Source organism: Monodelphis domestica, chromosome 6, assembly GCF_027887165.1.
Source record: "Monodelphis domestica isolate mMonDom1 chromosome 6, mMonDom1.pri, whole genome shotgun sequence".
NCBI lineage: Eukaryota > Metazoa > Chordata > Mammalia > Didelphimorphia > Didelphidae > Monodelphis > Monodelphis domestica.
In genome coordinates, this window is record NC_077232.1 from 275738636 (window position 1) to 275762383 (window position 23748).

Genomic DNA, 23748 nt, shown 5'->3' on the forward strand with positions numbered 1-23748 from the left:
ATTAAAATTGACATGGGGACACTGAAGTGGTTCAGTGGATGGAGAGTCAGGCCTAGAGACGAGAGGTCCAGGGTTCAAATGTGGCCTCAGACACTTCCTAGCTGTGTGACTCTGGGCAAGTCACTTAACCTCATTGATTCTAAGACAGAAAGGAAAGGTTTTTTCAAAATCCCAAATCTTTCCCTCCCTCCCCTGGAGAAGGCATCATTTGACCAAAAGAGATAATACTAAATCTATATGTAAACTATGTCTTGTTTCTTTCTATTTATCAGTTCTTTCTCTGTAGGTAGACGTATACAAGTCATTCTGCAAACACTATTTCTGTTGCTGTGTATAAATGTTCTCTTGATTCTGTTTCTTTCATTATTCATAATTTCATGCACGTTTTTCCATGTTTTTTTTAAAAATTAACTTGCAAAGATGGCTTCAGAAAAATCTGGAAAGATTTACATGAACTGATGTAGAATGAAATGAGCAAAACCAGGGAAACATTGTATACAATATGAGCAATAGTGTATGATGATCAACTGTAAAAGGCTTAGTTATTCTCTGCAATACAATGATCCAAGATAGTTCTGAAGGACTTGTGATGTGTAATAAGTAATGTTTAAAAAATTTTTTTCAAGTGAGGTGTGCATCCCTTCAAAAACTCTTCTCACGTGACTAGTAGATTCCTCACTATTTGCCTCTAAACCCTTAATGGATTCAGCCATTTCAGAGAGATGCTCTATAAATGAAGCTGGATGTTCCCCTTTATTTTGCATGAGTTTGTCAACCCTTGCCCATGCCCAGGCTTCAAGCAACAGAGCTGAATAGCTTGTAGCAAGTCTTCCCTACATTTCCTGAACTAGGTCATGCTTGTGGGATTTGCAAAATCAAGGTCTTCCCTTTGCTCCTGTCACCATGGAATTTAGGAATGCCAAACTTGTTACCTAGTGAGCTCTGATGAACCCCAAGTTTCCGGACTAGCTTGGAGACCCCAAAGCTTGCACTTGTTCCCTTTTCCCATGGGAGTCAATCCTGAAGGGAATCCCAAGTGAGAAGTTTCAGACTGAGTTGGGGACCCTCTCGGGAATGACAATCCTAGTTGGGTGAGACTTCTCTTACACCCTAGCCTCTAGCTATGACTCCTTTCCCAAGCTTGAATGTATCCTGTCAGTGTAGTGTGAACACTCCCATTTTCTCTGTAGCTATTGTGAGAGCAATCATCTTTCCTTGTCCCCTGACTCCCCAAATGGTATATAGGCTCCCCAAGTTCTTGTGTTCCTCGGGGTCCATCTTGAGTCGGTGGCACTCCCAGGGGTCAGTGACCAGGGCATCCAGACTCCGTGCACTCTCGGAGAGCAGCTCTGTTTTCGCAACTTAGTATTGCTAACCGAACCCCTTTTCCCTCGATTAAAGAGTGATTTTTGACTATTTAATAGTTCTGCGTTTTGTTTTGTTTTTCTATTTGACATAATGGAGGTCCCACCAAGATCCAAAGTCCCGGCGTCCTGAGCCCTCCCGCTAACGAGGACCCCGAGACTTGAGGTACCTCACACAAGCCGTTTGGGGTTGGGTCAGGAGGCCGGTGAGCAAGGGCATCTCGTGTTTGCGAGCCGCTCTTTAATTAAGGGATTATTAGTTGGGCATCTATGGGGTACACAGCCGCATCGTCCATAGCCACCCAGGCGCTATCGGACATGGGTAACAGCTTGTCTGTTGTCCCCCAACGAAAGGTGGGACAACAGCCCGAAGCTGCCCGAAGAACCACCTAGAAATCCGGCCTCAAGTTACATGGTTTCGAAGTATGGACCTGATGCAAGCAACTATTTAGATAACTAGCAAACAGTGACAAAGGCCAATACGAAGGTAAGCTGGCCAAGGTGGGGTTCATTTAATGAGGACAGAATATTGTTTCTATAGTCTGTTTTAAGCAAAGCAGGTCGAGAGATTGAAGACGAAGAAGTCTTCAACCAATGGCTCAAGGAATATACCTGAAGAAAAACCAGGGTCAGAACGGGAGAAGGGTAAGAACAAGAGAGAGGCGAGGGCCAGGAGAACTGGTCAGAGTCCCGAATGGTTGGCTGAAAGCTTTGACTGGGAAACTGAAGTTGGAGGGTAACTACTTTAAGTTGATTGAAATAGATAAGTTTCTTCACGAATTAAAGTTTTGGATTTCTTCTCAAATTTTCCTGTGGGCTTTTGCTTCTGTTGTATAGACATACATGGATTTCTTAGGCAGACACTTCGCTAATAATCTCAAATGCTTGTGACTTCAACATTAGCAAAGAATGTCTGAAAGTTGTTAACAATTCCTCCCAAAAGGTGAAGAGGCAGAGAGGGGAGGCTGGAGCTGGCGATCTGGATATGTGAACATCCAGCAGGAGACAAAAGGAGATCCAGAAATTCATAACATTAAGGTCTAATTTTTTTCTTCCCAAAGTTTTGGTCTTGTTAATGTGTGAGATATTTTGTATCAAGTGCAGGTAATATTGGTAATAAGATGCATATTATTAATCTAGGTGTATTAACTTGGTTATTTGAGTGCTCTGATTTCACTTTTTTTTTAAGTTAATTGTTTTCCCATAGCAAGGTGTGTGTGAGTTCTGAAGTAAAAGAAATTTCATTTTAGGATTGCCAACTACAGACCTGACCGGTCATTGAATTGTTATAAATGACAAGAAATATTGGGGAAAAGGCATTGCTTTAAATGGTAAGGAAACCCTGACTATTTTAAAACTGACCCAAAAAATTTCCTCTGTAGGCCAAAGTGGTTAGAGGCAATGCTACGAGAAAGGCAAATTTGGAGCCAATGTTAGGGTCTGGGTTTTCGCCCACCACCAGGGAAGACCAAAAGACAATGCAGTTAGCAAGAGAGTCGTTTATTGAACTGGTGTGCACCAGCGGCACACACCAGGGGAGCCCCACCATACAGTTCCAATCGTAGTCTGGGGATGCTGGGATATATATCCCCTCCAGCATGCACGGCCCCCCCAGTCCCTATGTGGTACATACCATAGTTGGAACGTCTGCCAGCATTTATGGTCCCTAAGCTCTTCTCTGGGACCTACTGGTGCTGGGACTTTTGACATATTAACTTCCAAGGTCCGGCAGTTGCCGCTCAGGCCCCTAAATTATCTGGTACCTACTGCTGGGATCTTTGACATACTAACTTCCGAGGCCCAGCAGTTTCTGCTCCCTCACCAAAAGTAAAATAGAAAAAAAAGGAAAAGAAGAAAAGAAAAAAAGGAATTGTAAAGGTATTCAGAGTTAAAGGTAATTTTTAAGCTTTCCTAGTAATCCTAAGATTTGTGTTTGGAGGAAAAATGTTACTGGTTTTTGATTCTGAAAAAGTACACGCATCATGAACTATAACTTGATTTTTTGAATTTTTAAGGTAAATTTCCAGAGTGCATTCATTACAATAGATAGGATTTGGGTTTTAAAAGACCAGCGACTACTGAGAACTAATTTTTCTTTTTAAGTGGAGAGAAGTAATGGTTTTGCCAGCATTATTTCTGATGATCAATGGCACATGACAGCTAATAGAGAAAGGGATTTCCCACCTGGGAAACTCCTTGGACATTTCTAGGAATGCCCTGTATTTTACCCCACCCCCACGCCCCAATTCTGGAGTGTGGGTGAAGAGTGATTAAAACCTATTAAAGTTAAATTTTACTTCAAGACATTTCTTAGGAGCCAAAAGCCTGGTCAAGATTTTCCTGCAGCCTAGAATCTGAAGAAGCCATCTCTAGGAGAAATCCGAAGGAGCCCCCAAGATACTGAATCCGGATAAGTAGTGTTTCTCATCGTTTTCCTTGACTTCAGAAATGTTTCTGTAGCAGACATAAAACAGGCCATTTTATTTCTCCTGAGAATTCCATTAACCCCCGAGCAAAGTCCCTTTAAGTAGAGAACCTAGCAAGGACAGAGCTATTCCCCAAAGTTAGTCGAAGTAGGGAAAGTTTACATAGGAGCATTTTACCTGGTCAGGAGGTTTGAAAGTAAAATCTCTTCACTTGAGAATTTGCAGCAAAGGTTCCAGAGTGCTAGTTTGTCTCAAAGTAATATCCGAAGAAGTTAGAATGATGGAACCGAAAAATCATTGTTAGTACTAGAAAATGTTTCTTTTAAATCTGGAGCATGGTTGGAGAATTGCCATCTGAGGGTGAATTGTATGGGAAGATAATTGGGAAAAGAAACGTATGGAGAAAATTGATTATTGCTACAGTCCCAAGGGTGAATGGAAGGGCAACGTTTCTGTCATGTTCTACAGGTGACTGCTGATGATTGCCAATTTACGAATGGCATTACAAATTCCAAATTACAGGCGCTTTTCTCCCTCATTTTAAGTTACTTCCCACTTTTTCTCCTATTAATAGCAAATTTTCCGTATGATGAAAGGAGCCTCAGGAAGGCAAGGCTTAGAATATGGGAATCCTGAAGGCAGATAGAAATTCTTAGCCATTATGAATGAGTAAGCAAACTCAGAGGTTCCTTTTCTTAAAAGGAAGAGTTTATTTAAGTCATAAGGAAAAGCTGGCAAAATATCAGTGCCAAAAGGGGGCAAGCTTTGCACATAAGTAGTAGCTTCTAAGCAACATTTTTAATAAACAAAGTTCAGATAGAACACTGAATTGCTCCCTAGTACCAGTAAAGTTTATACATTTTGAAGCCTCAAGGCAGGAAAGAGGGACTTAAGAAGAGAACCTTTGTGACTAGGAAAGCTAATCCAGTCACCTATAGATTTAGGCAGCAGCAGTTCAATGGTAAATGAGTCCTTATTGCCAAAGAATACTTAGGAAAATGAAATGTGTACGCAAAACCTAATTTAAGACTACAACGCAGTCAAATCAGGAGAATTATTTGAACAAATTTTTATCTACACACTTTACATGACTGACTCAGTTGCAACATTATTTTTTTTCATACTAGTTAATAGAAGTAAAAAGCCTAAGCTGTTTACACATGGTTATGGTTGTTAAAGTAGTTAAAGGTGAATGAAAACAATTTCAAAATCCCAACAACTCAATCTCCCCAAAGGGCTGTGGGGTGGGGGTGGGGGTGTTTGAGGTGTGTATGAGGTTTTAAAATGAAGGAAAATTCAGAAGCATTTTTCATCTTGAAAATTTTGGGGATTCATTCCAATAGTGAAACTTAAATTTGATTGTTAAAATAGTTTTGAAGCTGAAATTGCCATGCAGTCATGCTAATGTGATTTTGAATTCTGGGGTTATAGAATATCTAGTTAGACTTGGTGCTGGACAAAATATTTTAATTTTTGGCCACAAACAGGAGGTAGAGCCACTTCCAGATTTACAAAGTCCTGAATAACCTGTGGTGTGGATTTTGTTTTGCTTTTATACTGCTATAGTTTGTAGGGTTTTTCTATTTTGGTAAAGTAAGGCAGTCTTTCTGATTAAGCATGTAAATTACCTAATGTTATCATTTGTGTGGAAAAAGACATGACTAGAATATAAAAAGATGGGATTGCAGATTTAAGGTCAGCAGCGTGGAGACTCTTTGTAGTGAGTAAACATATATGGAGTTGCTCAAGTCCTGTTGTTATGGGGGCAGATGTGTACCCCTGGGGTTCGGGAAGGATACCTTTTGCAAGAACGCCAGACTCCAAAATTTAGCTTAAAAACAGAAAGAGAAATTTTATTAATTTAAGAAAGTAATGTTGAGAATGCCCAGGAGGATGGCAAAGTGGAACAGCAAGATGGGGAGCAGTTCCTGGGAGGACAGCATGAATGGAAAGGCTGTTCCTCCATGGGCACAGCATGGATGGAAAGGCTGTCCCCCAGATGACATCCGTTCTGGGGCTTTTATACTCTTTACAGTGTCTTGTGTGGTGTGGACTTGACCAAGAGTTAGTCCCTCGGGCATTTGGTGGGGTGGGGTGCTCCTCTGACTGGGGTCTGCCTGGAGGCATAAAGATTCATCTCTTCCTCCATCTTAAATCTAGAGGACAAAAGAGGAGGGGGGGCTTGGGTGTTTCTAGGATGCAAAGGCAAGGGAGTTTCCCTGATAATAGTTCACCTGGGTTTCTGGGGGTACAGTGCCCATGTCACTGTTAAGGAATGTGTTCATGGATTTCTTGTAAGTTTTCTCTTGCAGCAGCAAAGACCCCCAAAGCTTGTACTTGTTCTCTTTTCCCATGGGAATCTACCCTGAAGGGCATCTCAAGTTGGAAGTTTCAGACTGAATGGGGGACCCTCTGGGGGATGACAATCCTAGTTGGATGCGACTCCTTTCCCCAGCTTGATTGTATCCTGTCCATGTAGTTTGAATACTCCCATTTTCTTTGTAGCTATAGTGATAGCAATCATCTTTACTTGTCCCCGGACTCCCCAAATGGTATATGGGTTCCCCAAGTTCTTTTGTTCCTCAGAGTGCCTCCTGAGTCGGTGGCACTCCCAGGGGTCAGTGGACCAGGGCGTCCAGACTCCGTGCAGTCTCGGGGAGCAGCTCTGTTGTCGCAACTTAGTAGCGCTAACCCCTTTTCCCTTGATTAAAGAGTGATTTTGACTATTTAATAATTCTGTCGTTTGTTTTGTTTTGTTTCCTTTCTATTGGACACTCCTCTGTGGGCCAACTAGGCGGGTTGTTTTCTGACCTGGTCTTTTCAATAAATTGATTATGCTCATGGGGACTGAACAGTTCAGACAAGAGAAATTCTACATCTTGGAAATCTGGATCAAAGATCCTGAAAACACGTTTGAGTTCTTTCTGAGTCTTAACAGGTTGATGGAAAAATGTTGGAACCCGTTTCTTCAAAGAATCAAGCTCCTGGGTTGTAAACTGTCTATGCGCTTTTGATTGTAACACACCAGTGGTACTTGATAATTTAGTGACATCCTTTAGTGGAAAAATGTTTCAGGTTCACTATCAGACTTAGTGTCCTTGTCAATGTCATTTCCCCTTGCATTAGCCTTTGTTTTCTTTGCCTTTCTCTTTCTCTTTGAGTGTACTATCTGTCTGGCCATTGTTCTTGTCCTTAATCTGGTATAGCCCTTTAGCCTTGCTCAATTCCTCAAACATGTTAAGAACATTTTCCAAGTTAGTCTCCACCACCATTATCTATGCTGCCTTTTGGGGGATTACATATCTATAGATATTCTTCAAATAGGTCAGAGTCTGTAAAGCTGCCATAGAAATGATGTCAACTTGAGTCAGAATCTGCCAGAGTATAGTTTTAGTTTGAAATGGCAACTGGAGTATGAACATTATGGTGTTGCCAAGAAAATCCAGAGAATCAAAAATCATGGTGGTGATTTTGCGACAGAGGATGTTATAGACCCCCAAATCCAATAATGGCTGCAAGCACAAAAGCTCCACAGAGCACTTGCTTAAACATTTTTTCTGTTGTTTCTTAGGGATTGTAAAGTTCAGTCTTTTAGGGGTGCTAAACTGTAATAGATGATATTGGAGGGTATATTTGATGGCTACTAGAGAACTAATGGATCAGGTAGCTACTTGTTGCCTACCCTCCTCCCCTTTCTAAAACGTCCCTTCCGCCCCTCTTCCAATCTTTCCTCCCCTCGGATGTGCACCCATGGGGTTCGGGAAGGATACCTTTCGCAAGAATGCAAGACGCCAATAGTTAGCTTAAAAACAAAAAGAGAAATGTATTAGTTTGGGGAGTAATGTTGAGAATGGCCAGGAGGATAGCAAGGTGGAACAACAAGGTGGGGAGCAGTTCCTTGGGAGGACAGCATGAATGGAAAGGCTGTTCCCCCCCCCCCAACGACATCACTTCGGGGGAATTTTATACTTTGTACACCAGTGTTAGTCACCCAGGCATGAGGTGGGGTGATCATACTGGGGTCGGCCTTGGGACATAGAGAGTCCTTTGTTTTAGGGGACAAACAGATGTCTGCTAGAGTCGAGGTGTGGCCTGAAGGTGCATCTTTCATCTAGAGGACGATCAAAGGTAGTCATCTTGGGACCCTGTTTTTTGGCTCAGAGTCACGAGGATGGAAGGGAGCGAGGGAGTTTCCCTGATAATAGTTCGCCTGTCACTTCTTCTGCCTTCAAATCAGCCAAGCCGCTTCCAGTTTGATTATCCCAAGTCCCAGAGATAAACCCAGCTCCATCCTTCAGAGTCACCACCATCAGCCCAAGATCTCAAAACCAGTCCCCGTTGGCTTGGCTCCAAACTGCTTTTCCTGGGAACATCCCAAGTGGAATTTTAGCTGACCCAGCTCCAGCGTCTGTCCTTTGCATGCATGCTCTGTCCACCTCCAGAGGAAGAACTGATGGAGTCTAAATACAGAGCAAACCATACTACTTTTCATTTCACTTTATTTGTGTATGTTTCTTTTGGTAGTTTGGGTTTTTATATAAGTATTCTCTCACAGCATAAGCAGGGTGAAAATATATTTTGCATATTCATACATCTATAGCCCTGATCAAATTGCTTGCCATCTCAAGGAGGAGGAAAGGAGAAAAGTATAGATCTCAAAGTTTCAGAAAAATGTATGTTGAAAATTGTTATTGCTTGTCATTGGGAAAGAATTTTTTTTAAAAAAATTAACCTGAAAAGACTAATTAAAACGAATTAAAATGAATACTTGTTGATTGATTTTTATTTCTCTTCTCCCCTCTCTTTGGAAAAAGACTCTGCCCATAGACATGTAGTATGACTGCCATTTACATATGGTTTTGTGTTTTCTAGTGAAGGTTGCAAATCATCAAGAGTCACTCCATCTAAAAAACCAGGGAAGAGAGATTCTCGTCTTACTCCCACTTCTTTTCGCCTCCGGGTTCATGAGGTTGGTCTCTCTCTAGCTCCAGGCTCCATGCAGGTCACATTTAGAACCAGTAGAGGAGGGAGTGAGGAATGAATTCCTTGAAGGGAGTCTCTCACTAGCTCTTTGGATAAATAGCAGCCAGCTATGCCTGTGGGGCAGAGACTGCTTAGTGAGTTGATGCTATTGGATGTGAAATGGGACACTTCACAAATGAGTTCAAACGCCTGGAATATTGATTATTGGAACCACAATTTATTAATAAATAAGAGAGAATCTATCAGCTGGGACAGAATTCCCTAATGGAATAGTGCGTTGGTTTGACCTTCAAGACCAGATTATATACACTGCAGAGTTCTTCTCTAACAAACAAACCTTAACACAGGAATGTGGGGTCTGAGATGGGAGGGACACTTCTTAGAATAAGGATGGGGCTGTTAACCAATGAGTGTTTATCTTCACTTAGTCAAATGTTAGTTCACTGGCCCTTTGCTATTCCTGAAATTCCTCTTGTCTCTTGCCACCCAAACTGAGCAGAAAGCATTTTGTTATCTGCCCCAAACATCTTGTCCTTCTGGAGGGAAGGAAACACCAGGTCTGTCCCCTAAAAATGTGGACAGGGGTACTTTTTCCATCTGTGGCCTTTTGGGGGCTACTTCAGATGCCCAGGGAAAGATGAAGTAATTATGAAATAATATTTTCATAGTTAATAATCCATTTAATCACAGTACTATTTCCCCATGAAATAGGATAACCAAGTGTTCCAGCCAAGCAGAACTTGTACAGTGTCATAGACAAAAAAAGCTATAATACACCTAAAGCTTGCGAAAGCTCAGTGCCACAGTCATTCTTATATCACAGTAAGATGCAGTTATATAAAGCATATTAAGAGTAACCTAAATCAGAGGTTTCGAGCTAATACAAAGCAAATAAGAGCAATAAGTCAATCTCTGTTCCAAATATAACTCTCACGATGAAACGAGCTCAGCTACGAACAAACAGGAAGACTCTTCAATAAAAGGCATACCGTATACTGAATCCTAGCCCTAGTTCTACAAAAACCTATAATACACCTACAGATAAGGAAATCTCAGTCCTACAGTCATTCTGAGCCCAACATACGACCCAATTCGACAAAGTATATGAATATTCACCTTAACGACAGGTTTTAAGCTAAGTTAAAGCAAATAGGAGCAATATCTCCTTCTCCGTCTCAAATGTAACTACCTGGATGAAACACACTCAAATCCGAACAAACATGAAGACTCTTCAAATGAAAGGACACTTTGTCCTATATCTAGCAGTTCAAAAAGTTGCAACACTCGTAAAGCTTGGGCAATCTCTGTCCCACAATATTCTAAGACCCAAATAAGACCAAATTCAACAAAGTTTATGAATAGTAACCTCAACTATAGGTTTTAAACTAATAGAAAGCAAGTAGGAGCAATAAACATGAAGACTATTCAATAAAGGGCAGAAAGCATTATATCCTATCCCTAGCAATACAAAAAGCTACCCAATACCTAAAGTTTGTGAAATCGCAGTCCCACATCATTCTGAAAGCAAAATAAGACCCAATGTGCCCAAGTGTGTTAATATAAACCTCAACCATAGGTTTAAAAAACTAAAGGAAAGCAAATCAGAGCAATCACTCCATTTCTGTCCCAAATGTAACTATCTCGATGAAACACACTCAAAATCCGAACAAACATGAAGAAGCTTCAATGAAAGGCAGAAATCAAAGTGTATCCTATACGTAGCAGTACGAAAAGCTACAATACACCTCAAGCTTTGGAAATCTCAGTCCCACCTCATTCTGAGATCAAAATAAGACCTCACTCAACAAAATATATTAATATTAACCTCAACCACAGGTTTTAAACAAATAGAAAGCAAGTGTAGGTAAGAAAGCAATCTCTGTCCCAAATGTAACTCTCCCGATGAAAGAAAGTCAAATCTGAACAAAGATGAAGACTCTTCAAGAGTAGGCCGAAATCATACCTTATCCTATCCCTAGCACTAAAGAAGCTACACCTCAGGCTTGGGAAATCTCAGTCCAACATCATTCTGAGAGCAAAATAAGACTTATTTCAACAAAGTGTATTAATATTAACCTAACGACAGGTTTTAAGGTAATACAAAGCAAACTGGAGCAATAACTCCATCTCTGTCCCAAATGTAAATATCTCGATGAAACAAACTCAAATACGAACAAAGATGAAGATTCTTTACTAAAAGGCCGCATTTAAACTATCCTATTCCTAGCCAAAAAAAGCTCTACTATACCTAAAGCTTGGTAAATCTCAGTGCCACAGTCATTCTTATATCCAAGGAAGACGCCGTTATACAAAGAATATTAATATTAATCTTAACCATAAGGTTTAAGCTAATAGAGAGGAAATAGGACCAAGAATACACACTCTGTCCCAAATGTAACTATCTCGGTGCAGCAAACTCAATCAAATACGAACAAACATGAAGACTCTTCTATAAGAGGCAGAATTTATACATTATATTATTCGCAGCATGACAAAAACCTACAATACACCAAAAGCTAAGGAATTCTCAGTCCCACATTCATTCTAAGCCCAACATACAACCCAATTCGACAAAGTATGTGAATATTAACCTTAATGACAGGTTTTAAGCGAATTCAAAGCAAATAGGAGCAATATCTCCTTCTCCGTCCCACATGTAACTACCTCGATGAAACACACTCAAATCCGACCAACACGATGACTCCTCACTAAAACGCAGAAATCCTATTTTAGCCTACATCTAGAACTACAAATAGGTACAATACACTTCCAGCTTTGGAAATCTCAGTCCCACATCCTTCTGAGAACAAAGTATGACCCAATTCAACAAGTTGGTTCATTTTAACTTCATCCGTAGGTTTTAAACTATAGAAAGCAAGGCGGAACAATAATGTAATCTCTGTTCCAAATGTAACAATCTCGATGAAACAAACTCAACTCAAATATGAACCGACATGAAGACTCTTCAATAAAAGGCAGAAATTATACTTTATCACTACAAAAACCTACACTACACCTAAAGTTTGGGAAATCTCAGTCCCACATCATTTTGAAACCAAAATAAGAACCAATACTTAAATGTATATTAATTTTAACATCATACGTTTTTAACTAATACAAAACAAATAGGAGCAATCACTCCACCTCTGTCCATAATGTAACTTTTTGTCAATGAAACAGACGCAAATCCGAACAGGATTACTCTTCAATACAAAAGAGAAATAACACTTTAGTTTATCCCTACCCATACAAACAGCTACAATATACCTAATGTGGGGAAATCTCAGTCCCACAACATTCTAAGAATAAAATAAGAACAATTCAACAAAGTATAGTTGGATTTACCAAAAACGTAGATTTTAAACTAAGAGAAAGCAAATAGGAGCAATAAAGCAATCTCCATCCCAAATGTAACTATCGCACCGAACCAAACTCACGTCCGACAAACATGAACAATCAAAACAAAAAAAGACTCAAAACTTCAATGTATATTCATATTAACCATAACCATAGGTTGTAAACTAAGAGGCAGCAAATGGGAGCAATAAGTCCATCTCTGTCCCAAATGTCACTATCGCGCAGAACCAAACTCACGTCCCACAAACATGAACAATCTTCAATAAAAAGCAGAAATCCTACTTTATCCTATCCCTAGCAATAGAAAAACCTTTAAGATATCATTCTGAAAGCAAAATAAGACTCAATACTTCAAAGTTTATTCATATTAACCTTAACCATAGGTTGTAAACTAAGAGGCAGCAAATAGGAGCAATAAGTCAATGGTCGTCCCAAATGTAACTATCGCGCAAAACCAAACTCCCGTCCAACAAACATGAACAATCTTCAATAAAAAGCAGAAATCCTACTTTATCCTATCCCTAGCAATAGAAAAACATTTAAGATATCATTCTGAAAGCAAAATAAGACAATACTTCAAAGTTTATTCATATTAACCTTAACCATAGGTTTTAAACTAAGATGAAACAAGTAGGAGCAATAGCTCCTTCTCTGTCCCAAATGTAGAAGACGAAACAAGCTCAAAGACCAAACAACATGAATGAAGAGGACTCTTCCATAAAAGGCACAATTTATACTGAATTTCTATACATTTCCAAGCATTTCTATACATCTCCAACATAGATCAGCAGCAAAAACTAGAAAGAGAACTCCCATTCAAAATCACCTTAGACAAAATAAAATACCTAGGAATCTATCTCCCGAGACAAACACAGGAACTATATGAACACAACTACAAAACACTCTCCACACAACTAAAACTAGACTTGAGCAACTGGGAAAACATCAACTGCTCGTGGGTAGGACGAGCCAATATAGTAAAAATGACCATCCTACCCAAACTTATTGATCTAGTGTTATACCCATTGATCTTCCAAAAAAAGTTTTTTACTGATTTAGAAAACAAACGTAAAGGACATTTAGAAGAACAAGGGATCAGGGATAGCCAGGGAAATAATGAAAAAAATACGAAGGAAGGTGGTCTTGGCGTCCCAGATCTCAAACTCTATTAGAAAGCAGTGGTCATCAAAACAATTTGGCAATGGCTAAGAGACAGAAAGGAGGATCAGTGGAATAGACTTGGGGTAAGTGACCTCAGCAAGACAGTCTATGACAATCCCAAAGACCCTAGACCGTGTGGGAGAGATTAGGTTTGGATCAACACCTCACACCCTACACCAAGATGAACTCAGAATGGGTGAATGACTTGAACATAAAGAAGGAATCTATAAATTAGGTGTATCATTAGGTGTAGGTGTAAATTAGGGGAACTCAGAAGAGTATACATGTCAGACCTGTGGGAAGGGAAAGACTTTAAAACCAAGCAAGACATAGAAAGAGTCACAAAAGGAAAAATAAATAATTTTGAGTATATAAAATTAAAAAGGTTTTGTACAAAAAAATCCAATGTGACCAAAATGTGAAGGGAAGCAAGAAATTGTGAAAAAAATCTTCATAACAAAATCTTCTGACAAAGGTCTATTTACTCAGATTCATAAAGAGCAAATCAATTGTACAAAAAAATCAAACCATTCTCCAATTGATAAATGGGCAAGTGACATGAACAGGCAGTTTTCAGCCAAAGAAATCAATAGTAAGCACATGAAAAATTGCTCTAAATCTCTGATAATCAGAGAGATGCAAATTAAAAGAACTCTGAGGTATCATCTCACACCAGCAGATTGGCTAACAGGCCAGCAAAGGAAAGTAATGGATGCTGGAGGGGATGTGGCAAAGTTGGGACATGAATTCATTGCTGGTGGAGTTGTGACTTGATCCAACCATTCTGGAGGGCAACCTGGAACTATGCCCACAGGGTGATGAAAGACTGTCTGCATTTGATCCAGCCATAAGCACTGCTGGGTTTGTGTCCCAAAGAGATAATAAGGAAAAAGACTTGTACAAGAACTTGTACATAGCTGCGCTCTTTGTGGTGGCCAAAAATTGGAAAATGAGGGGATGCCCTTCAATTGGAGAATGGCTGAACAAATTGTGGTATATGTTGGTGATGGAATACTATTGTGCTAAATGGAATAAATAATAAGGTGGAGGAATTCCATGGAGACTGGAACAACCTCCAGGAAGTGATGCAGAGCGAAAGGAGCAGAACTAGGAAAACATTGTACACAGAGCCTGACACACTGTGGTATAATCGAAATTAATGGACTTCATTTAACTGCATTAGTGTCAATGCAGTGTCCCTGAACAATCTGCAGGGATCTAAAAAACACTATCCACAAGCAGAGGATAAAGTGTGCGAGTAAAACCACCGAGGAAAATTAACTGCTTGACTGCAGGGGTGGAGGGGATATGACTGAGGAGAGACTCTAAATGAACACTCTAATGCAAATACCAACAACATGGAAATGGGTTCGAATCAAGAACACATGTGATACCCAGTGGAATCGTGCATCGACTATGGGAGGGGTGGCGGTAGGTGGGAGGAAAAAGAATATGACCTCTGTTTCCAATGAATAATGTTTGAAAATGACCAAAGAAAATAATGTTTAAAAAAAGAAACAAATTCAAACTCGGACAACTATGAAGACTCTTCATAAAAGGCAGAATTCATACTCTATCCTATACACATCACTACAAAAACTTACAATAGATCTAAAAGTTGGTTAATCTCAGTGCCACAGTCATTCTTATCATCTTATCATCAAAGTAAGATGCAGTTGTGACATGGGCACTGTACCCCTAGAAACCCAGGGGTAGTATTATCAGGGAAATTCCCTTGTCTTTGCATGCTTGTGACTCTTAACCTAGAAACACCCAATCACCCCACCTAGGGTCCTGATAGTCCTCTAGATTTTAGATGGACAAAAAGATGAATCTTTAGGCCTCCAGGCAGACCCCCAGTCAGATGACCACCTCACCCCACCAAATGCCTGAGGGACTAACACAATATAGCATCTGTTGTAATACCCATTTTCAAAAAGGACCAATGACATCACAGGGTGATGTCTTGACTTGTACATGAATTGGATTCAAGTGAGGCAAAGATGCACAAAATTGTCAGGTTCATCCTCTCTTCCAGAGTTACTGAAGTCCAGAAGCAAGACAAAAGTTTAGCTTGGCATGCAATGGAGGACTGTGACATCTTCAATGTCTAAATTCTAATAATTCTACAGAGCCTGCTGTAGCTGCCTTCATGGCCAATGGAACAAATTGTTCTCATCTGCCCATTCTATTGGGGGCAATCTTCACATACTTGGGGTTGAGAGCCCCTAACACATTTAAGGGTTTGTGGCCCCTCAGTTCCCCTCTGTCTGGTTTGGAGTGTATGGATGTGCAAGGAGGACCAGCCCCTCTGGTGAAAGGGCCTGCCAAACCTTTTTTAGGGCTGCTCATCCACCTTTGTGTTGATTATTATTAAGATATTAAGTTGTTGATTATTTCGACTAGCTTTTTGTTTGCTTCTCTAGGATTCTTGAAGTCCCCAAAGAGCGATAACCTGGTCTCCTCCTTGCCTATTTTAAATGCCTTCAATTTCTTTTTTTTTCTCTAATTGCTACAGCTAGTGTTTCTAGTACAATGTTCAATAATAGAGGTGATAATGGGCATCCTTGTTTCACTCCTGATTTTATTGGGAATGCATCTAGTTTATCCCAATTGCAGATGATGTTGTCTGATGGTTTTAGATATATGTTGTTTATTATTTTTAGGAAAGGCCCTTGTATTCCTATGCTTTCTAATGTTTTTAAGAGGAACAGGTGTTGTATTTTATCAAAGGCTTTTTCTGCATGTATTGAAATAATCATATGATTTTTGTTGGTTTGCTTATTGATATGGTCAATTATGTGGTTGGTTTTCTTAATATTGAACCAGCACTGCATTCCTGGTATAAATCCTACTTGATCATAGTGAATGACCCTCTAGTCTTTTGCTAGTATCCTATTTAAGATTTTTGCATCTATATTCATTAGGGAGATTGGTCTATAGTTTTCTTTCTCTGTTTTTGCCCTGCCTGGCTTTGGAATCAGTACCATGTTTGTGTCATAAAAGGAATTTGGTAAACTCCCTCTTTGCTTATTATGTCAAATAGTTTGTATAGTATTGAAGTTAACTGTTATGTGAAAGTTTGATAGAATTCACTTGTGAATCCATCAGACCCTGGGGATTTTTTCCTTAGGGAGTTTTTTGATGGCCTGTTGGATTTTTTTCTTTCTAATATGGGATTATATAAGAAGTCTATTTCTTCTTTTGTTAATCTAGGCAATTTATATTTTTGTAAATATTCATCCATATCACCTAGGTTGGTATATTTCTTGCCATATAGTTGGGCAAAGTAGTTTTTAATGATTGCCTTAAATTCATCTTTGATGCTGTTAATTTGTCTTTCTTCTTTCCTTTTTAAATTAGATTGCCCAGTGCTTTGTCTATTTTGTCAGTTTTTTTCAAAGTACCAGCTTCTAGTCTTGTTTATTAGTTTAATAGTTCTATCATTTTCAATTTTATTAATTTCTCCCTGAAGTTTTAGGATCTCGTTTGGCTTTCTTCTGGGGGTTTTTAATTTATTCGCTTTCAAGTTTCTTGATTTGCATTTCCAATTCATTGATCTCTGCCTTCCCTAATTTGTTAATATATGCACTCAAGGATATGAATTTTCCTCTGAGTACTGCTTTGGCCGCATCCCATAAGTTCTGAAAGGATGTCTCACCATTGTCATTTCCCTCAATGAAATTATTGTTTCTATGATTTCTTCTCTAACCGATTTTGGAGTATTATATTATTTAATTTCCAATTAATTTTTGATTTGGGTCTCCATGTACCCTTACTGATCATTATTTTTATTCCCTTATGATCTGAAAAGGATGCATTTAGTATTTCTGCTTTTGTATGCCATGTTTCTGTGACCTAGTAGATGATCTATTTATGTGAATGTGCCATGTGTGAGGTGTATTCCTTTTTATCCCTTTTTATTTTTCTCCATATGTCTATTAACTAATTTTTCTTTTTTTGTTTTTTTTTTGTTTTTTTTGTTTTTTTTTAAAAATATATTTTATTTGATCATTTCCAAGCATTATTCGTTAAAGATCATTTTCTTTTCCTCCCCCCCACCCCCCATAGCCGACGCGTAAGTCCACTGGGCATTAGATGTTTTCTTGATTTGAACCCATTGCTTTGTTGATAGTATTTGCACTAGAGTGTTCATTTAGAGTCTGTCCTCTGTCATGTCCCATCAACCTCTGTATTCAGGCAGTTGCTTTTCCTCGGTGTTTCCACTCCCATAGTTTATCCTTTGCTTATGAATGGTGTTTTTTTCTCCTGGATCCCTGCAAGTTGTTCAGGGACATTACACCGCCACTAATGGAGAAGTCCATTACGTTCGATTATACCACAGTGTATTAGTCTCTGTGTACAATGTTCTCCTGGTTCTGCTCCTCTCGCTCTGCATCACTTCCTGGAGGTTGTTCCAGTCTCCATGGAACTTCTCCACTTTATTATTCCTTTTAGCACAATAGTACTCCATCACCAACATATACCACAGTTTGTTCAAAGGATGCCCAATTGATGGGCATCCCCTCGTTTTCCAGTTTTGGGCCACCACAAAGAGCGCAGCTATGAATATTTTTGTACAAGTCTTTTTGTCAATTATCTCTTTGGGGTACAGACCCAGCAGTGCTATGGCTGGGTCAAAGGGTAGATATTCTTTTGTCGCCCTTTGGGCATAGTTCCAAATTGCCCTCCAGAATGGTTGGATCAGTTCACAGCTCCACCAGCAATGAATTAATGTCCCTGCTTTGCCACATCCCCTCCAGCATTCATTACTTTCCTTTGCTGTAATGTTAGCCAATCTGCTAGGTGTGAGGTGATACCTCAGAGTTGTTTTGATTTGCATCTCTCTGATTATAAGAGATGTAGAGCACTTCTTCATGTGCTTGTTAATAGTTTTGATTTCTTTATCTGAGAACTGCCTATCCATGTCCCTTGCCCATTTATCAATTGGAGAATGGCTTGATTTTTTGAACAATTGATTTAGCTCATTATAAATATGAGTAATTAAACCTTTGTCAGAGGTTTCTATGAAGATTTTTTCCCAATTTGTTGTTTCCCTTCTGATTTTAGTTATATTGGTTTTGTTTGTACAAAAGCTTTTTAGTTTGATGTAGTCAAAATTATTTATTTTACATTTTGTGATTCTTTCTATATCTTGCTTGGTTTTAAAGCCTTTCCCCTCCCAAAGGTCTGACATGTATACTATTCTGTGTTTACCCAATTTACTTATGGTTTCCTTCTTTATGTTTAAGTCACTCACCCATTTTGAATTTATCTTGGTGTAGGGTGTGAGGTGTTGATCTATTCCTAGTCTCTCCCACACTGTCTTCCAATTTTCCCAGCAGTTTTTATCGAATAGTGGACTTTTATCCCAAAAGCTGGGATCTTTGGGTTTATCGTATACTGTCTTGCTGAGGTCGCTTTCCCCCAGTCTATTCCACTGATCTTCCTTTCTGTTTCTTAGCCAGTACCAAATTGTTTTGATGACTGCTGCTTTGTAATATAGTTTAAGGTCAGGGACTGCAAGGCCCCCATCATATGTGTTTTTTTTCATTATTTCCCTGGATATCCTTGATCTTTTGTGTTCTTCCAAATGAACTTTGTTATGGTTTTTTCTAAATCAGTGAAGAAGTATTTTGGTAGTTCAATGGGTATGGCACTAAATAGATAAATAAGTTTGGGTAGGATGGTCATTTTTATTATATTGGCTCGTCCTATCCATGAGCAGTTAATGTTTTTCCATTTGCTCAAGTCTAGTTTTAGTTGTGTGGCGAGTGTTTTGTAGTTGTGTTCATATAGTTCCTGTGTTTGTCTTGGGAGGTAGATTCCTAGGTATTTTATTTTGTCTAAGGTGATTTTGAATGGGATTTCTCTTTCTAGTTCTTGCTGCTGAGCTGTGTTGGAGATATATAGAAAAGCTGATGACTTATGTGGGTTTATTTTGTATCCTGCAACTTTGCTAAAGTTGTTGATTATTTCAATTAGCTTTTTGGTTGAATCTCTAGGATTCTTTAAGTAGACCATCATGTCATCCGCAAAGAGTGATAACTTGGTCTCCTCCTTGCCTATTTTGATGCCTTCAATTCCTTTATCTTCTCTAATTGCTACTGCTAGTGTTTCTAGTACAATGTCAAATAGTAGAGGTGATAATGGGCATCCTTGTTTCACTCCTGATCTTATCAATTTCCATTTCTTTTGGAAGGTTTTGGACCATTTGTTTGTGCTTCCTCTTCTGCTATTTCCTCTGTTTTTTGTGTTTTCCCTCCATAAAATATATCCAAAGTCACCCCCTTCTTCTTGCTTTTCTTGGTGTTGGGGTGCTTGCCCTCAGTATAAAGGTCTGATGGTCAAGGCTTTAGTCTCAGGCTAATTATAGGTTCTCTGCAGCTGTGCTGTCTTCCTGGGGAGGCCCAAGGACTGCCCTCCCCTGCCTGCCGGCGTTTTGGGAGTTAGTGCTCTCAGTCTTTGGTGGTCTTAGCTAACCCCCAAAACCTGTAGGTGACCCTTGCTCATGTCAGGGTATCACTTTGTGCACTCGGTGATTACAGCGTGCTAGTTCTGGGCACCTGAGATCTGTGCTCCCCTAGCCCGCCTGGTGGGGTTTCTTGTGTTCTCAGGAGAAGGACCTTAGCGATCTCATTCAGGTCCCCAGACTTGGGACTGCCCGTTGTTCAGTCCTGGGGTGCCCCCCCCCTCACTTGTTGATTCTGTTCAGTGCTGACTTTAACTCTGGCTCCGTCTGTTTGGTGGGGGAGGGGAGGGTGGGTCAGTTTTTCGTTCCCTTATGTTGTGGAGCTGCCAGAATCCCACCTACCTTCAGAGCTTCGCCTTGTTCTGGGGTCTATCCGTTAATATGAGGATGATTGTTTTTTATTTTGGGAGGGTCCTTTTCGGTCTTCTGTGTCCTTGGGTCTGAGGAGAGGAAGCAAGCCTAGCGTCTACTCTGCAGCCATACTTACCCGGAAGTGAAGTATAATAAAGATAAATTTTAATAACAAGTTTGGATTGGGGAATTATCAGGGAAGAGGGAATATGGATTTCCCTAGATGAGGTTTGAGTCTCTCAGCTTTTGAGCTGAGGTCAGGCCTCACAGGCTGGTGGAGGGTTTCTGTTACTCCTGTCTAGGCTAATCTGTGCTATTTTTCTTAAGTTCAAAGTTTTAGTAGTAGAAAGCAAGATGGAGGAAAGTTCTGACTTTCAGAGCTGGTTGGGCCTGCCTCTTCAGGCTGACACCCCTAAAGACCGGCCTTACAGTCCAAACTGCTTCCCTTAAGTACTTTTGTCCAATGAACACGATCACAGGAATCCAGACAGAGCACATAGTTGGGAAATTCAGGAATAGAGGCACTTCTATCCAGAGACAGGGAGAGAGGCTCCTCCCAGTACCAGGACCAAGAAGGGAGAGTCAGGAGACCAACTGCCACTCCCAGTTGCCCTTTCCCCCACCAACTGTCAGTCTTGTCAATATCTTCTAACATTCCTACTGTTGTTGGTTCCAACTCAGTGGCATAATGTCCAGAACTTGCTTTAGTTTCCTGTCCACAATTGGTCAGACCTGAATATTTAATTGGTTGTCGCCAGGGACTTAATTATTAAATTAAAATTATTAAATGCCAAAATGAATTACTCAAGTAAATGGAATTAAGGTAATGTATTTTTACAATAGAGGAAGGTATTAAGGAAGAGAGAAAGCTCCAGCTTCCTCTGAACCAATTAGAAATTCTGAGGTCCTAGCCAGGGAAGTCTCAAGACTAGGGGACTTTATCAGAGGTTCACACCTCCAGAAAGGGCAAGGAATTAAGTCAGTCTTTACACTCACCACTCTGAGGTCTCCTGTACAAGCTCCTCCAGGGGTACAGTTCCATAGCCAAGTGTCTTCACTCCCAAGTCTGAGTGACTGATTCTTCCTCAGTCCAACTCTGAGTGACTGAAAGATCATGATTGACCTCCATGTGCCTCTGTTTTTACCTCCCCTAAATTTAAATCTACCAATCACAGCAGATGCTCCTCTCCAGGACTCACTGTATGAAATGGATGTTCACACCTTTTGTAGTTAGTTAACAACTTTTTTGTAGTTAAATTGGGTAGATTTACTTTAAATACTGAGTTAACATTTTTGGGGATTAAAATTTAAAAATATACAGGGGATTACAATTTAATCTTCCCAATAAAGGAAGATCCAAGTACCTTCATTGTTACAATCAGGAAATAGCCAAGTCCAATCTTCACACCAGATAGTATGTCATTTTCCCAAGGTTTTGTGGAACTTGGTTTAATACTGTGATAAAGAATGAAAAAGTTTGCAATTTGCAAAACTGCAAAATGCAAACCTAGGTATGATTGACAGTGACATGTGACCAAAGGTCACATGAGCTTCAGGATCTGGGAAGATTCCATTTGGCCCAACTGATCTTCTTCTGCTCTCCTGAGGAAATTGAGAGGAAGGCATGAAGAGGATTTCCCTGTGTTCAAACTGAGTTCCTGTATGTGGCTGCTGACAGCATTAGTCTTACTTGGACATCAGGACTTGCTTGGACATCTAACAACAGATCCTGGCTGTAACTACTTTTGGACTCTTGCTGTGAGATTTGGGTATTTAGTTAAATTTTTAATTTAGTAACCTGTTAGTATAGTTAGTTTTAAATAAGAATAAGCATAAGCAAATCCCTAAGCCCTTATTCCTTTCTCTTCCAAAACAATAAAACAGATTTTTACATTTTTTCCTCGTTTCCCTTACCCAAAATCCTACTCTAACAATATTTACCCCAATATTTGATATCCTTGAATATGTCACTACTTGCCTCCATATCTATAACTGTACCTAATCATTCTGTTGACCAACTTTTCTTTGAAATAGTTTTAATGATTATTGCTTTGGAGTATAGTTCGAGATATTACTTTAAAAATTTTTTTAAACCCGTACCTTCTCTCTTGGAATCAATAGTGTGTATTGGTTCCAAGGCAGAAGAGTGGTAAGGGTTGGCAATGGGGGTTGTGACTTGCCCAGGGTCACCCAACTGGGAAGTGTCTAAGGCCAGATTTGAACCTGAGATCTCCCATCTCTAGGCCTGGCTCTCAATCCACTGAGTTACCCAGTTGTCCCCTCAAGATGTTACTTTTAAGCACCCTCCAGTTCTAAAAGGTAATCTTTTGATGGCTCCGATTATTTTGGTTTGGAATTTTCAGATTAATTCAGATTATATTGTCATGGTTACATTATCATACCCCAACCACAAGCAATTCCTCTTCAAATATTTAAGACTTCCTTTATTTCTCTAGTGCTTTCAGTTTTGGTCATAGAATTCCTATGTGTATCTTATTAGATGAACTACTACATATTTATTTTATTTATTCTAATGTAATTTTGGATGAAATTAATTTTTCTCTTTATTAGATTTTCTTTTAAGGACATTATTAATTTCTTTTTTCTTATCTTAGGTTCTAGAATGGTATGAAATAAAAAATGACAATATATATACCTTTTCTTTACATCTGATTTTATTAGAAGGGCTTCAGAGTGATTTGTGGATAACATTTGCTATTTGGCTTAGATATTATATTAAGAAAAATTCCATTTATGCACTATGTTTTCTAAATGTTCTCAACATAAAGAAGTCTTCTATTTTGTTGGATCTTATCTGTGTTCATTAATAAAGTCATGATTTTTGTTGTGTTTTTAATTAAAGTGGTCTAGTTTTCAAATATTTAATCTGCCCTTATATTCCAGGTATAAATCCAACTTATTCTTAATATGTAGCTATGGCATTTTTCTAATACTTAATTCAACATATTTGTACTGAAATTCATTGCAGATACTGGCTTGCAGTTTTCTTTCTCCTCCACTGATTCAGGTATTGGGACCTACTCATGGAAAGAAGTTGGTAAGGTACTCTCTTTTCCTAAATCTGTATAAAATTGTATTAATTCACAAGCATATCTAAGTCGTGAGTTCTTTGATGGCTCATTCATTTTCTTTTTTAAGGTTAGTTATTTAAATACTTTATTCTGATGAGGTCACAAAATTCATTTTCAAGGATGAAAAGTAAGTCATGTCTTTATTCTGAAGACATGATAATTTGTCACCAGTAGGTTATCAAATCCAGTAAGTCATTTCATGAGATGAAAATTTTAGATGATTTCTTTAATATTTTCTTCTGCTTTTACTTTTTCTTGAGGCAATAAATGCTCAGTTTTTAGTAATAATCCTTCACTTGTTGCACTACGAACAAATGCACGTACCACAAAAGGTCCTGCAAAAAGATAAAACAAAAGTTGTACAAAAGTCAACATGTACCTATCTAAATGCTGGTACACAAAAAGCAACATTCACCACCAAATTATGTTCAGCTAGAAGGTACTGATATTTAAGGAATTGTTTATAATTCTAAACAATGTCTAAGTTATTTTTAAAAAAGATTTCCCTTTTTAGTATACAAGATGAACTGGTCTTAGAACTA

The 23748-nt window shown here is 39.2% G+C and overlaps 1 protein-coding gene across 1 annotated transcript in view; it reads right to left on the reverse strand.

The window, feature by feature from the left end:
- Positions 1 to 22767: 22767 nt before the first annotated feature.
- MRPL1 (mitochondrial ribosomal protein L1) overlaps positions 22768 to 23748 on the reverse strand; it is an 87189-nt gene continuing 86208 nt past the window's right edge. Inside the window, exon 9 of the mRNA XM_056803250.1 lies at positions 22768 to 23541. Coding sequence (XP_056659228.1) covers positions 23420 to 23541 — 122 coding nt within the window. The 3' untranslated portion in view covers positions 22768 to 23419. The remainder of the gene's footprint in view (positions 23542 to 23748) is intronic.